A 13,433-nucleotide genomic window follows, 5' to 3' on the forward strand; every position below is an offset into this window, starting at 1 on the left:
TATAATACAAATTTGATATAGACATTACATTTACCCTCAAATGATTCTCAAAACTATATTCCTTAGAATTTGATTTTACCCTGCTGACTTTAAGAGTTATAGTAATATCAAAAGTGATGAGCTAATACAGATTTTAAATAAGAATAACTTCAAGCTCACTCTTTCTTAACATAGTCTGGGATCTCTCAGGGAGTAAGTTTTAAAAGAATACTAATGACTCATAAGAACAACAGGAATAATAATCTGATTTTTAAATTTGTGGTTATTGTTTCACTCTCATGTAGCCTTTTTAATTTTTTTTTTTTTTTTTTTTTTTTTTTTTGGTTTTTGATGTAGCCTTTTAAAAAAGGACTCTTAAAAATGATTTTTTTTTTTTTTTAAGCAAGAGAAATCTTGTTGTGCTAACTGCCTTGAGCTGCCAATTACCTATTTCTGAGAATTTGGTGACCCTTATTGGTAATGACGGCATTTACAACATTTGGCATTTCCCGTTTTTCAGCTCAGTTACCATAGAATGCTTCCAAGCTTTACTACTTCCTCGGTAAGTCATTTCAATTATGCCAGGATATTTGATTTAGTTTATGTAGAATTAGGTAACAAAGCTAATTATGCTATCCTTATTATTGAAGGATTAATCTTATGACTTAGACATGAGCTTTGGTTATATTTGGGTGTAGTCTTTGGCTAAGTACCCATTAAGACTAATAGCAAACACTTGGAAGGTGGCTAACTGGGACTGGGAATACATGTCTCAACTTGAGAAACCAAATAGTGCTAAGGGACTCAGGGTGATCAGACCTGTGACCTTGGCCTCATTTGTATTTTGTTTTAACTGAGGTGATCAGACACTTAGTACCCTAGAAATGGACTGGAATTATTGAATCTTCTTCTGTAACATCACAATCTTCCTGGTTTTCAGAATAAAAGTCTTTTTGTGCTTTTGATATAAATATATACTCTATAATAAAATGTTTGACTAATTTACATAGTAGTGTTTGTCAGCCTGTACTTTTTTTTTTTAACCCATGACCTAGTCATAGACATTTTTTTCTTTTTGTTCTGTTCTGAAGCAAGCTCTTATTTTTCCCTTTCTACCAAATTGAGAGAATGGGCAGACACAGGAGCCATATTCCCAGTTTCACAGAAATGTTACTTGAATTATTATTTTCCCTTCTTTCCCAGGATTTGCCTGTAAGCATTCAAATGGTTTTGAATTTCATTTTGCCTTCTTTAAGTTAGAGGTATTTAATGACTGAAGACTGGCGGGAGAGAAAGTATCAACAAACTGAGTAAACTATTCTTGAGGGGTTTTGTTTCTAAAACAGGAATTACTGAAAAGACATTCTTTGAAACTTGATTTATATATTTTTACTTGCAAAAGAAAATACTGTGTTTTGAGTATGTAAGTGTGATTTGGTTTGTTTTGGGAACCATTGACTGATGCCATAATTTGCACTTAAAGACCATAAATTACATAGTTACCCGTACTTTAGTACTAGAAACAGTAAATTGACATCCTTGAACTAAATCCTACCAAATGAAATGTCCTTTTTTTGGTTTCTTAAGAAATAAAGAGTATACTAAGCAAAGGGATTATTTATATTTCAGGTTGGACAATTTACCCTAAACAAATTAAACCATGGAAAGTGCACACACATGAATGAAACTTTTTTTTACATCAAAATATCATCAAAGATTCTTGTTTCATTTGATAAAATTAATATTTGAATAAAAAAAATTTTTTAATCAAATAGCTGTCCATTTATTCTCTGTTAACTCTGTCATTGTTTCAGTGGTAGTGAAGATAATATTGACTTAAAATTATTACTGTTAGGTAGATGGGTAACATTCTCTTCCAAGTATACCATTAAGTGGACTCTTTCAAATTTTGCCTAATGAGCTCACAATCTCTTAACTTTTCTTTAGGAAAACCAGGTCCTCCTCTTCTTTCAGACTGGCATATCATATTACCCTTTTAAAAATGAATGAATGTCTGGGTGCGGTAGTTCACACCTGTAATCCCAGCATTTTGGGAGGCAGAGGTGGCGGGTCATGAGGTCAGGAGATCGATACCATCCTGGCCAACATGGTGAAATGCCGTCTCTACCAAAAAATACAAAAATTAGCTGGGCATGGTGGCACGTGGCTATAGTCCCAGTTACTCGGGAGGCTGAAGCAGGACAATTGCTTGAACCCCGGGAGGCAGAGGTTGCAGTGAGCCAAGATGGCGCCACTGCACTCCAGCCTGGCAACAGAGTGGAACTCCAACTAAAAAATGAATGAACATGCAGCCCAAAGAACATGAATCTGTTTTAGTAAGTGGATTTTCTTACAGGATGAAAAAAGTTGATTGTAGGTTTAGGCAAGGTGATCCTGAAGTTAACCTTGGGGTATTTTCAGAGGAGAACAAAATGTCAGTTTACTTTTCTAAGTCAGTCATGTATTTCAGTTCTTAAATTGGTGTGGGACAGAACCGAGGTACTTGTCTGGGTTGAGGTTAGGCTTTCCATTTCAATTTTGCCACTATAGCAAACATACTTTTAACAAAACCCTTAAATCCACCCATTTCTTATCTGTAATGGCCATGGACATGTATATACAATTGCATAGCTCTGAGAAGTTGATTTATCTGAAAATTATTTGTTTACTGTGTGAGCCAAGGGGGTCAGGGGAGGGGGACACAAGGGTGAATATAAGTTCATTCTCGATTGTTTACCATCTAATATGAAGTGAAACCAGTCTCATAAGCTTTGAAGAATTAGACTTGTTTGATCTTCTCTAAATATAGAAAATGATTTTTAAAATTCCCACATCTTTCACATAGTTAACAGCATGATTCTTCATGTTATTTACACATCAGACATTTAACTTGGAATCCTTTAAAAAAAGATGACACAGTGCTGGACTGATTGACATTTTGGCATGACAGTTTATTCAGTGCTATATACGAAAAAACTCAGTGTTTATATCATTTAGTGAGCTAAAAACAAAAAGCAGGAGGGGGATAAGGGCTCTACAAAGCATATTGGCTTTTACCAGAAGCTTTAAGCATAGCTACACTATTTTAACTGTTTAAAATTTTTTTAACCATAACTTTCAAGATGAAAATCTTTAAATGCAAAGATAGGAAAGCTATTTCTACAGTTTATCAGGGTCTGAAGTTTTTGTTTGTTTGTTTGTTTGTTTGTTTTTGGTCAATGAGAAGACAACATATTCTAAAATACAAATTCTTGTTGTTGGTTGCAAGTATAGCAATTTAACATAATTTGAGATCTATAATTACAATGATTTGTTGTTAGTATAGGGCAGTTTTGTCACAAGTTATGAGGATCCAAAGTATCTTGCTAGAATGCCATTATATATAGCTGGGGGGAAAGTAGCCACAGCGTGGGGCTTAGAAATTTGAGCCAGTATTTAAACTATTTCAAATGGAACTGACAAATTTCTGGATGGTGTTAACAACTGCCAGTTTGCATTTCCCACGGTACACTCTGCTTACAAAAGGTATAGCAAAATAACTTTTACTCTATAAAATAAATGGGTTGAGGTGCTGTTCTCACTGGCCTTTTTTTTTTTTTTTTTTTTTTTTTTTTTTTGAGACGGAGTCTCCTTCTGTAGGCCAGGCTGGAGTGCAGTGGCACAATCTCGGCTCACTGCAACCTCCGCTTCCTGGGTTCATGCCATTCTCCTGCCTCAGCCTCCCGAGTAGCTGGGACTACAGGCGCCCGCCACCATGCCCGGTGATTTTTTTTTTTTTTTTTTTCTGTATTTTTAGTAGAAATGGGGTTTCACTGTGTTAGCCAGGATGGTCTCAATCTCCTGACCTTATGATCCACTCGCCTTGGCCTCTGAAAGTGCTGGGATTACAGGCGTGAGCCACCGCGCCCAGCCTCTCACTGGCTTTTAACAAAAATGTAATAGTTTCTCCTAGCCATGGCATTCAACTCCATACATGTATTTCCATGTGGTACATAAATCTTAATGATAGTCATTACAGAATTATTTTTTTGGGTGGGAGCAGTGACTTACACCTGTAATCCCAGCACTTGGGAAGCTGAATCGGGAAGATTGTTTGAGGCCAGGAGACGAGCCTGGGCAACATATCGAGACACCATCTCTACAAAAAATAAAATTAGCCAGGCATGGTGGTGCACACCTGTAGTTTCAGCTACTTGGGAAGCTGAGGTGGAAGAATCGCTTGAGCCCAGGAGTTCAAGGTTACAGTGACCCAATTATGCCATTGCACTCCAGTCTGGGCAATGGAGTGAGGCCCTGTCTAAAAAAAATAAAGAAAAATGTTGTATTACAGTCATATTCATTCCTAAAGTAATGAATGTACATGCAAACTTTGGGCTGTTTTGGGGTGGGGAGGGAATGGTCACAGGAAATAAGAGTCTTAATTCTCATAGTCATGTTCTTCCACTCCTCACTTTGATTTCCAGATCCCCTAAGGGTATTATGAAGGCAGGCGTGGCTACCATAGCAGGAGATGAAGTATTGCATAAACCGAAACCAGCCTATGGACTGTTTTAAGATCATTTATTAGAACAGTCATTCGGAAGCCACTGAGACATCAGGCAGCAGAAAGGAAGGTGGGATGAAGCAGGCCCTGCGAAGGACCAAGGACAAACAGCCACAGTTACGAAATTTCATTTTATTCTGATAAAGACTGATGTATGCCGATAACCTAGTGATAATCCATAAGTTTGGTATTTCACAACAGTTTTTAGAAAGCACCTAAGATTAACATTCAAATAAGGCATTATAGAAAGTTTTATAAAGAATGAAGTGTTTACTATAATTCTTTTAAAAAACCTTGGTTCATCTTGAAAGATTGATGAATTTTTTAAATATCAGAAGAAAAGGGAAATAAAAATTTTCCCCCAAAATACATAAGAACCACTTACTGGCACTTGTATTTTAAATACCTGGGAAAAAAATGGAACGGATTTTTAAAGGCAGTAACAGCTTGTAAGAGGGCTTGTTTCATTTGACTTGGCATCAAGTAAAGTAAGAGTAAATATGCCATGGAAGACATAATCAAATTTTTCCTCCACCTCTCATATTTCCCCACTTCTACCAGACCACACAGTACATCAGCAACCATCCTTTAGATTCCAATTTTTAAATGGCTGATCAGATGACGCCAATAGAGTTCTTTCTTCTTAAAATATGGTGGCAGTGAATGCTAACAGGTACAGATTTCTTTGATCAGGAACAAAGAACTCCTTCAGGAAACTCACTCACTTTCCAGGTCCTTGTTAACCTATCATGTAAATTCTTTTTATTGGTACATTTGTTTACTAATTATGATTGATTGCTATTTATGCCAAGGGAGCATTTCCCAGGCATGCCTCATCTATTCACTAATGACAAAGTATGCTTACTTTATTTACATAGTGCCACGGGTTTTCTCTTTTTTTCTTTTCTTTTTTTTTTTTTTTGGCGGAGGAGATGATACTATAACTTGTTATTTATCAGGGCAGATCATACATTTGGATCAAAAAGAAAAACCAGCAAGTAGATCCTAAAACACATTTCTTAACCTGAGTCACATCTGAAAACACAGACTTGAATTACATTTTGTTGAAAATTCATTCAACTTTGGTGCTTGTAAAAGCACTTGTGTCAATTTCTGACATAAATCATAACCCTCAGTACATACGTATTTTCAAAGGAAACAAGTCATCTTAAAGTAATATTTTTCTATATGCTAATTGATACATTTTTATAGCAAATTGAAAATTCTGAGTAAACTAAAAGTATGCTTAACAAAATAAATACAGCATATATGGTTAACATATACATTTCTTAGTGTAAAGGCAGCAGTGAATTTGTGTCTCACAATAAATCTGTAAATCCAGTTGCTTTCTTTCTGGAATTTTATATAGTGTCTCACCATGTTCCACAATGCTAGAAATGTTTTTTTGGCATCAATCTATGCAAAAATTTCTGACTACATATTTTCTCCAAATGACATGTAACTTTTTTTTAACTTTTCCAGAAAAATATGGAAACTTTATCAACCACTTGTTAACTGAACAAAAAGTTAGACTACTACCAAATGCTCTTTCAATTTTGCTCTAACAGATGTTTGAAAAGTTCAGACATCGCTGATGTTTTTGAGGATAACTGCATAAAACACCAGATGATTTCAAAGGATGAATCTTAGTATCCGACTCATTTGGCACATCCTTAGTATCCAGAATAAAATCAATAGAAATAAAAGTAATATAATTTTCAAAGAATTCATACATACTGGAAGTCTTAGGAAAAGCAGCTTCTAAATGGAAGGACTAGGAGGTTTGCCCATCTTACTATTAATAGTTACACACATTTCTCCTCATGGAGTAACTGAAGCTTTCTGGCTTGTTTGTGGAACTTTAGTTTGTAGGAAAGCATACACATAGGGCCAAATCTTATTAGTTTCTGTTCCGGAGAATGTTTCCAACACTCCTTTTTTCCTAAAGATGAAACAAAAACAAAACAAACAAACACAGGTCTGAGTCTTCCTAATAAGCTCTTTCAAAGCTTTTCTGTAAATGATGATAATGTAGATGTAGGAGTCTTGGTAAGTATGGGTTTGTGTAATCAGGAGACAAAGGCACTTGGCCAGGCATTGGAAAATTTAGATTTTAGTTTCAGTTGTGCTCTCTGGCTTACATAAATGGGTGCTTAAAAAAATAACAGCACCTATCATTTATTTTATTTATTGAGCATGCACTGTGTGTCAAAGGCTGTGCTACATGCTTTACATATAATAGTTTGTTTAATCCTTTCCAAAGCTCAAATTTTCTTATTTTACTGTTAAAAACATCTCTTTGTAATGTAACTTAGCCCAAATCACCAAGTTGGTAGTACATTTCCAAACAGAACCTGCTAAGATACCAGAACACCCGTCAGCTTTTTTTTTCTACTTAACTCCTTTGCAAAAGCTACTTTCCAATACTTGAGTATCTTTCCTTTTTGCCTAGGCCAACGTTTATTTTTTCCTCTACTCCACTCTTCTGAATTTTAACAGAAAGGGGAATAAAAAGTGTTGGTTTTACTGGGTTTCCTATTGACTGTCTTCATTTCTCCACAGGCAGATTTGTCTAGCTTGTCACTAGACCAGCAGCCAAAGTCTATTTTATTTATTCCAGTTTCCTGTGGATAATATGGTGAGGAGTGAGAATCAGAATCCTGGGGTTGCTTTTCAAGCCACACAGATTCCCTCCAGAGATTCTGGCATTCCTCTTGCTAACACCCCTCGTCTAGCCCATGTGTACACCTACACATATACACACTGGTTTAAAGGCTGCAAAAGGGCAACCTAAGAACTCTGGCTTATTACTTTATGAAAACAGGATCCCTCATACCTTTGCAGCCCTTCTTACTAGGTTTTCAGGGGTTTCACTAAGGACAAAAGCATTCCTTCTTGATACCTCATAAAATTCGCCACAGTTAACTTAAATATCACCCACTGTTTTCTTGGTAAGAAACATCTGCTAAGGAGGGAAATTATGCAAATACAGCATTCGTAGGGTATGAGAAACCCCCCTGCTTCTAAATTCACTGGCACCTGGTACAGCTTTCAAGGAAGCAAGCTTCTTAACTGTTGTAAGCCTCTTGAAGAGCCACTTTAAAAATCAAACCAGTGTCACAAGTGGGTTAATTGCTGAGGGCACCATTGCAGGCACCTATTTGATCCTAAATCGTGGGTGAACATTTGTCATTTTAATTTCTGTGTAATAAAATGGAACCAGCTTCAACAACTGGTCCTCCAAAGAGTAAGGGCATCGTGTTATTTGTCAACATAGACCAATTACAATGTCCCACAGCTAAGAGTTTTTTCTAAAACAACCAACAATACAACCATCAGCATTTTTAAATAACAATGCTGACTATTACTAACATTCTTGCAAATAAACTTTCAGTTTTTAGTTAAGTCTCGCCCTAGTTCTATGTGTGGGAGCTGAGAATGAAAAGCTTGAATTAGGCCAGGTGTGGTGGCTCACGTCTGTAATCCCAGCACTTTGGGAGGCCAAGAAGGGTGGATCACTTGAGGTCAGGAGTTCAAGACCAGCCTGGCCAACATGGCAAAACCCCGTCTCTACTAAAAATACAAAAATTAGCTGGGCATGGTGGCACGCGCCTGTAGTGCTAGCTACTGGGGAGGCTGAGGCACGAGAATCTCTTGAAGCTGGGATGCAGAGGCTGCAGTGAACTGAGATGGCACCACTGCACTCTAGCCTGACAGAGTGAGACTCTGTCTCAAAAAAGAAAGAGAGAGAGAGAGAGAGAGAGAGAGAGAGAGAGAGAGAGAGAGAGAAGAGAAAGCAAAAGCAAAAGCTTGAATTAACAGCAAGAGGCAGCAAAAGCCAGAAGCAGCCTAGAAAGACTTCTCAGATATCTCCTAAGATAAGGACCCGCATCATTCACTTCATCTTCGCAGCCTTCCTCAACTGCCCTTCCTACACTTTTTTTTTTTTTTTTTTTTTTGAGACATGGTCTCACTCTGACACCTGCACTCTGGACTGCAGTGGTGCAATCAGAGATCACTGCAGTCTCGACCTGCTGGGTCCAAGCAATCCTCTTACCTCAGACTCCCCAGTAGCTGGGACTATAGGCGTGTGCCACCATGCCTGGCTAATATTTTTTAATGTTTTGTAGAGACAGAGTTTCACCATGTTGCCCAGGTTAATCTTGAATTCCCGCCTCTTCGATCCTCTTGCCTTAGCCTCCCAAAGTGCTGGGATTATAGGCATGAGCCACCGTCTCAGGCCCCTTCCCATATTTTGATACTTTGACAGAACAAATCCCAACAACCCCTGGTACTTCACTGCATTGGGGGATTATCTATTCATAGCCTTGCAGTGGTGGTGTTATATGCCCAGCAACAATGCATTCTCCCTTCCTCTGGTTACTTTTGGGAAACAACCTCTCCATCAAACTCAGTTGACAAGGTTCAGGAGAGACTGTCCCCACTCCCCATCTTCAAGGATGGACATGATCAGAGCTAATCGGTGCCAACCCCAAGACTTTTGCTGGCAAAAGAGGCTCTTTGCTGCTGGGGTTTCTGACTAGTAGGAGGTAAACTGGAAAGCTGAGGGGCTGCTACACAGGGACGGCACACCTGAGACTGAAGCCAACATAGAACAATGGAGCTGAGTGACTGAGGCCTGATGATAGGTGTTTTTGAACACCTGGGACCCATCCGTCTATCTTTGACTTTTTAGTTATATTACCAATAAATTCCCCTTTTACTTAAGCTGGTGTGAATTAGGTTCTTAGTTAATATAAGCACATATCACATTGTATGATATATACTGTTTACCCAGCTCCCCACCTCACCCACATACATAGTTTCTTGGAGCCTGACAAGGACTGGATCTAATTGTCCATGTGGACCAAGGGCCTACCACAGTGTCAAGAGAGTAAACAATAATTGCTGACAATGAATGATTTAATAGACACCAGGGCTGTTATAGGACTTCCCAGGATCTCTCACTTAATTCCTTTAACAACCCTGTAAAGCAGATGCTATTTAATATTGCCTGACTTTACAAATAAGGGATTTGCAGCATGGAGGTTAAATAGCTTGCCTAGGGCAAAAGAGATGGTAATTTTCAGAACCAGCCTCATTAAACAAATGACAAAATTATAGCAACAGTTACTATAAAAAGTGGTTTGCCAACGTTGTAATTTTATGCTCCAGAAACAATTAAGATGGTTTGAAAGGCCAGGCATGGTGGCTTATACCTGTAATCCCAATGCTTTGGGAGGCCGAGGCACGAGGGTTGCTTGAAGCCAGGAGTTTGAGACTAGCCCGTGCAACATGGCAAGAGGCCCATCTCTAAAAAAAAAATTTTTTTAATTGGCCAGGTGTGTTGGCACGGGCCTGTAGTCCTGGCTATTTGGGAGGCTGAGACAGGAGAATTGCTGGAGCCCAGGAGTTCAAGGCTGCAGTGAACTATGATAGAACCACTGCACTCCAGCCTGGGTGACAGAGTGAGACCCTGTCTCTAAAATAAATAAATAAATAAATAAATAAATAAATAAATAAATAAATAAATAAATGTTTGGAAACGGTTGCTTCAGATTTTTACTGCATACATGCCCTATTACAACAACAATAATAATAGCTAACATTTCTATAGTGCTTTCTATGTGTCAGGCACAGTTCTAAGAGTTACCCATATTAATCTTTTAACCCTTTATTCTCTTCCCCAATTTATAGAGGAAAAAACAGGAAGAGGTTAAGCAGAAGGTGAAGGTGAAGATGGTGAGCTGGGACTTGAACTTAGGTATTCTGGCTTCAGAGTCTGTGTTCTGCCCATGATACTGTTCTGCCCTGACAGATCAGTATTCAGTAAGTACATAAATGAAAGGGGAGGCAGTAAATCCTCTGTAAGAAGTGGGAAGGCTCAGTAAGAAAACTGGACTATTTCTTAGCCTAAGTCAAATACTCATTCAGTACAGTTCCTATATGTGTTGCAGACAAAACAATGTTAAAATGTAAGCTTTTAAAGACTGCTAGCCAATTACAGAGTCGGAGGGATTAGCCGCCATCTGACATTCTTCCACACCATAGCATCCTGTATTGGCAAATGTGGTGGGCAATATTAGGTTTGCCTCCCCAGCATTCATTCCAGCCCTCCCTCCACTACCGACGATCCCCAGCTTACAATGATTCAACGCAGGATTTTTCAGTTTTATGATGGTGCGAAAGCAACATGCATTCAGTAGAAATTGTACCTCGAGCACCTGTACGACCATTCTGCTTTTCAATTTCAATACAATATTCAGCAAATTATGTGAGATATTCAACACTTTATTACAAAACAGGCTTTGTGTTAGATGATTTCGCCCAACTGTAGGCTAATCTAAGTGTTCTGAGCACGTTTAAGGCAGGCTAAGTTATGGTGCTTGGTATTTTCAAATTACGATGGATTTATCAGGACGTAATTTCATTGTAAATTGCGGAACATCTGCACATAGCAGAGTTTGGGTGAGACTGTCGCACTACCAACTCTAGATGTGGACTGGTCAGTGTAATTAGTGTAATCATTCCCACCCCAATGACTGGTTCTGCAGTGGGCAGTAACCCAAGCCTGTATCAGTTAGTGCCAGGCATTCCCTGACTGCAGTTCAAGTTGGCTCCATCTGAGTGGCGCTCTGGGCTTCTATTCACTGGAGGAAAGGTTACCCCTCAGCCCTTCATAGGAAAGGAAGCCCTGGCTGTTCCTGCAAATGTCTGCTACCATGCAGGAAGCCTAAGGACAAAGCCAATACACACAGGAAGGCAAAACCAAGAGAATGGCTACACTGATCAAACCCAGGTGTGACTGAAGCCCAACTTACCTTCTGGACTTCTGTTACACAAGTTAATGTATTTCCTTTATTACTTAAGCCCATGTGAACTGGGCCTTTTGGCATTTTAGCATTTCAGCTGTAGAGGAAGGAAAATCAAAACTAGACTTAGTGCACCACTATGCAAGAGAAGTTCTGAAAAGCAAAAACTCACTGGTAATATTCCAGGACTGGCTTTGTTTGGTCTTCATAAGCCTTTAGTCTCTTGATAACCGTCTCTGGTTTATCATCCTCACGCTGAATGAGAGGCTCCCCAGTCAGGTCATCAATGCCCTAAACAGGATTAGAAGAGACTAGTATCAGATATCATATTTCTGAAGGATATTTTCATAAGCAGTTCAATTATTTTTAAACAAACATCTCTGTGCAAGTGCCAAGCACAAAAATGTGCTAACTTTTAAATAAATGGAATTCAACCTCAAGAGAGATCATCGCAACAGAAACAGGGGACGCCAGTTTCATTTGCACAGTTATCTTTAGCCTTAGAGTAAAAGGTTTTCTAAGCAGCCTCTAAGTAAGTTCATATATATACAAAAAGATTCAGCTATAAACTGGGAATTTTAACTGCAAGTCCTAAATAAACCAAGGTGTTATGAATCTCTATCAGCCCAACTCCTAACACACTCCTTGGCAGAGTAGGAAATCAACAAATGTTTTTGAATGAGTAACAAACCCCTGTTGCTCCTGGGGTACCTTTAGCACCAAGCTCAGTGGACTAGATCAGTCAACGATACCAAGTAACCTGAGAATATACCCTCGGGAGTTTTGGTCTGGCAGAAGATTTCCAAGTTCACTAAACTTATGTCTGTTAGGGCAAGAGGACTCAGGGACAGTATGCTATATGACAGTGCCACAACAACTACTCACCACAGTTTTGGGAGGGTTGAATTCAATGTTGTAGACTCGGCCACTGGCGGGATGAATCCAGCGAGCAGTAAGGCGTTGTTTAATGACCTCAAAGGGCACATTCAGGTTAATCACTGTGTCGATTTGATAAGCTCTATCTAGGGCTTCTGCCTGTGCAAGGGTCCTTGGAAAACCTTTATAAAGTAAAAAAGAAAAAGAAAAAAGAAAGGAAGTATAGGTGGAGGGGGAGGTGGAGAGAGAAGAAAGAAAAAGAAAGAATTAATGTTGGACAATCTGAACAAAAGGAATGAGGCTCACCAGGCAGGCTGATCACAGCTGCAGTGCAACTGTGATGGTGACCTGTCAACTTGACGAGGGCATGAGTGCCCAGATATTTGGCAAATATTATTCCGGGTATATCTGTCAGGCTGCTCTTATTATGAAATTATCATGTAAATAGGCAGACTGATAAAGTATATTGCCCTTCCTAATATGGGTGGGCCTTATCTAATCAATTTTAAGTCCTGAATAGAACAAAAGGTTGACCCTCACCCAAGTAACAAAGAATTCCTCCTGCCTGCTACCTCTAACTGGGACACAGGACTTTTCCTGCCTTTAAACTCAAACTGAACTCATGATCTTCACTCAAATTCCAGAGACTGGCCAGGTGCAGTGGCTCACACCTGTAATCCCAGTATTTTGGGAGGCCGAGGAGGGTGGATCACGTGAGGTCAAGAGTTCAAGACCAGCCTAGCCAACATGGTGAAATCCCATCTCTAAAAAAATACAAAAACTAGCCGTGCATGATGGCAGGTGCCTGTAATCCCAACTAGTTGGGAGGCTGAGGTGGGAGAATCGCTTGAACCCGGGAGGGGAGGTTGCAGTGAACCAAGATCGCACCATTGCACTCCGCCTGGGTAACAGAGTGAGACTCCTTCTCAAAAACAAACAAACAAACAAACAAACAAACACTCCAGAGGCTATTTCTGAAATACGACAAAATGAAACTAAAGTCCAGCTAAAGAAACACTATTAATGCAAAAGGACAAAACCCTAACAGATAAGCAGATGTGTTACATAGCTAAACAATGTAGTTCAAAAATAGACAGGCAAATGTACCTGATGAGTGAATTCAGAAATACACCCAAACATATTAGGGAATTTAAAATAATACTTTGATCACAAACTTTTGACTTTGCAATGTTGTTACTAAGGACATTTTGTCCAGAATACCA

General features: G+C 38.9%; 1 protein-coding gene across 4 annotated transcripts in view; it reads right to left on the bottom strand.

Annotated features, from left to right (window-relative positions):
- Positions 1-13,433, bottom strand: part of AK3 (adenylate kinase 3) — a 65,625-nt gene that overhangs the window by 29,928 nt on the left and 22,264 nt on the right. For 2 of the 4 annotated variants that reach the window (XM_007969345.3, XM_007969347.3), the window contains 3 exons: positions 12,220-12,392; positions 11,507-11,625; positions 4,523-6,464 (listed from right to left, as the gene is read on the bottom strand). In XM_007969345.3, coding sequence (XP_007967536.1) covers positions 6,344-6,464; positions 11,507-11,625; positions 12,220-12,392 — 413 coding nt within the window. In that variant the 3' untranslated portion in view covers positions 4,523-6,343. Of the gene's footprint in view, positions 1-4,522; positions 6,465-11,506; positions 11,626-12,219; positions 12,393-13,433 lie in introns of those variants that run through there. The other 2 variants (XM_073021554.1, XM_073021553.1) reach the window with 1 other exon arrangement.

The sequence above is a fragment of the Chlorocebus sabaeus genome, chromosome 12 (genome assembly GCF_047675955.1).
Source record: "Chlorocebus sabaeus isolate Y175 chromosome 12, mChlSab1.0.hap1, whole genome shotgun sequence".
NCBI lineage: Eukaryota > Metazoa > Chordata > Mammalia > Primates > Cercopithecidae > Chlorocebus > Chlorocebus sabaeus.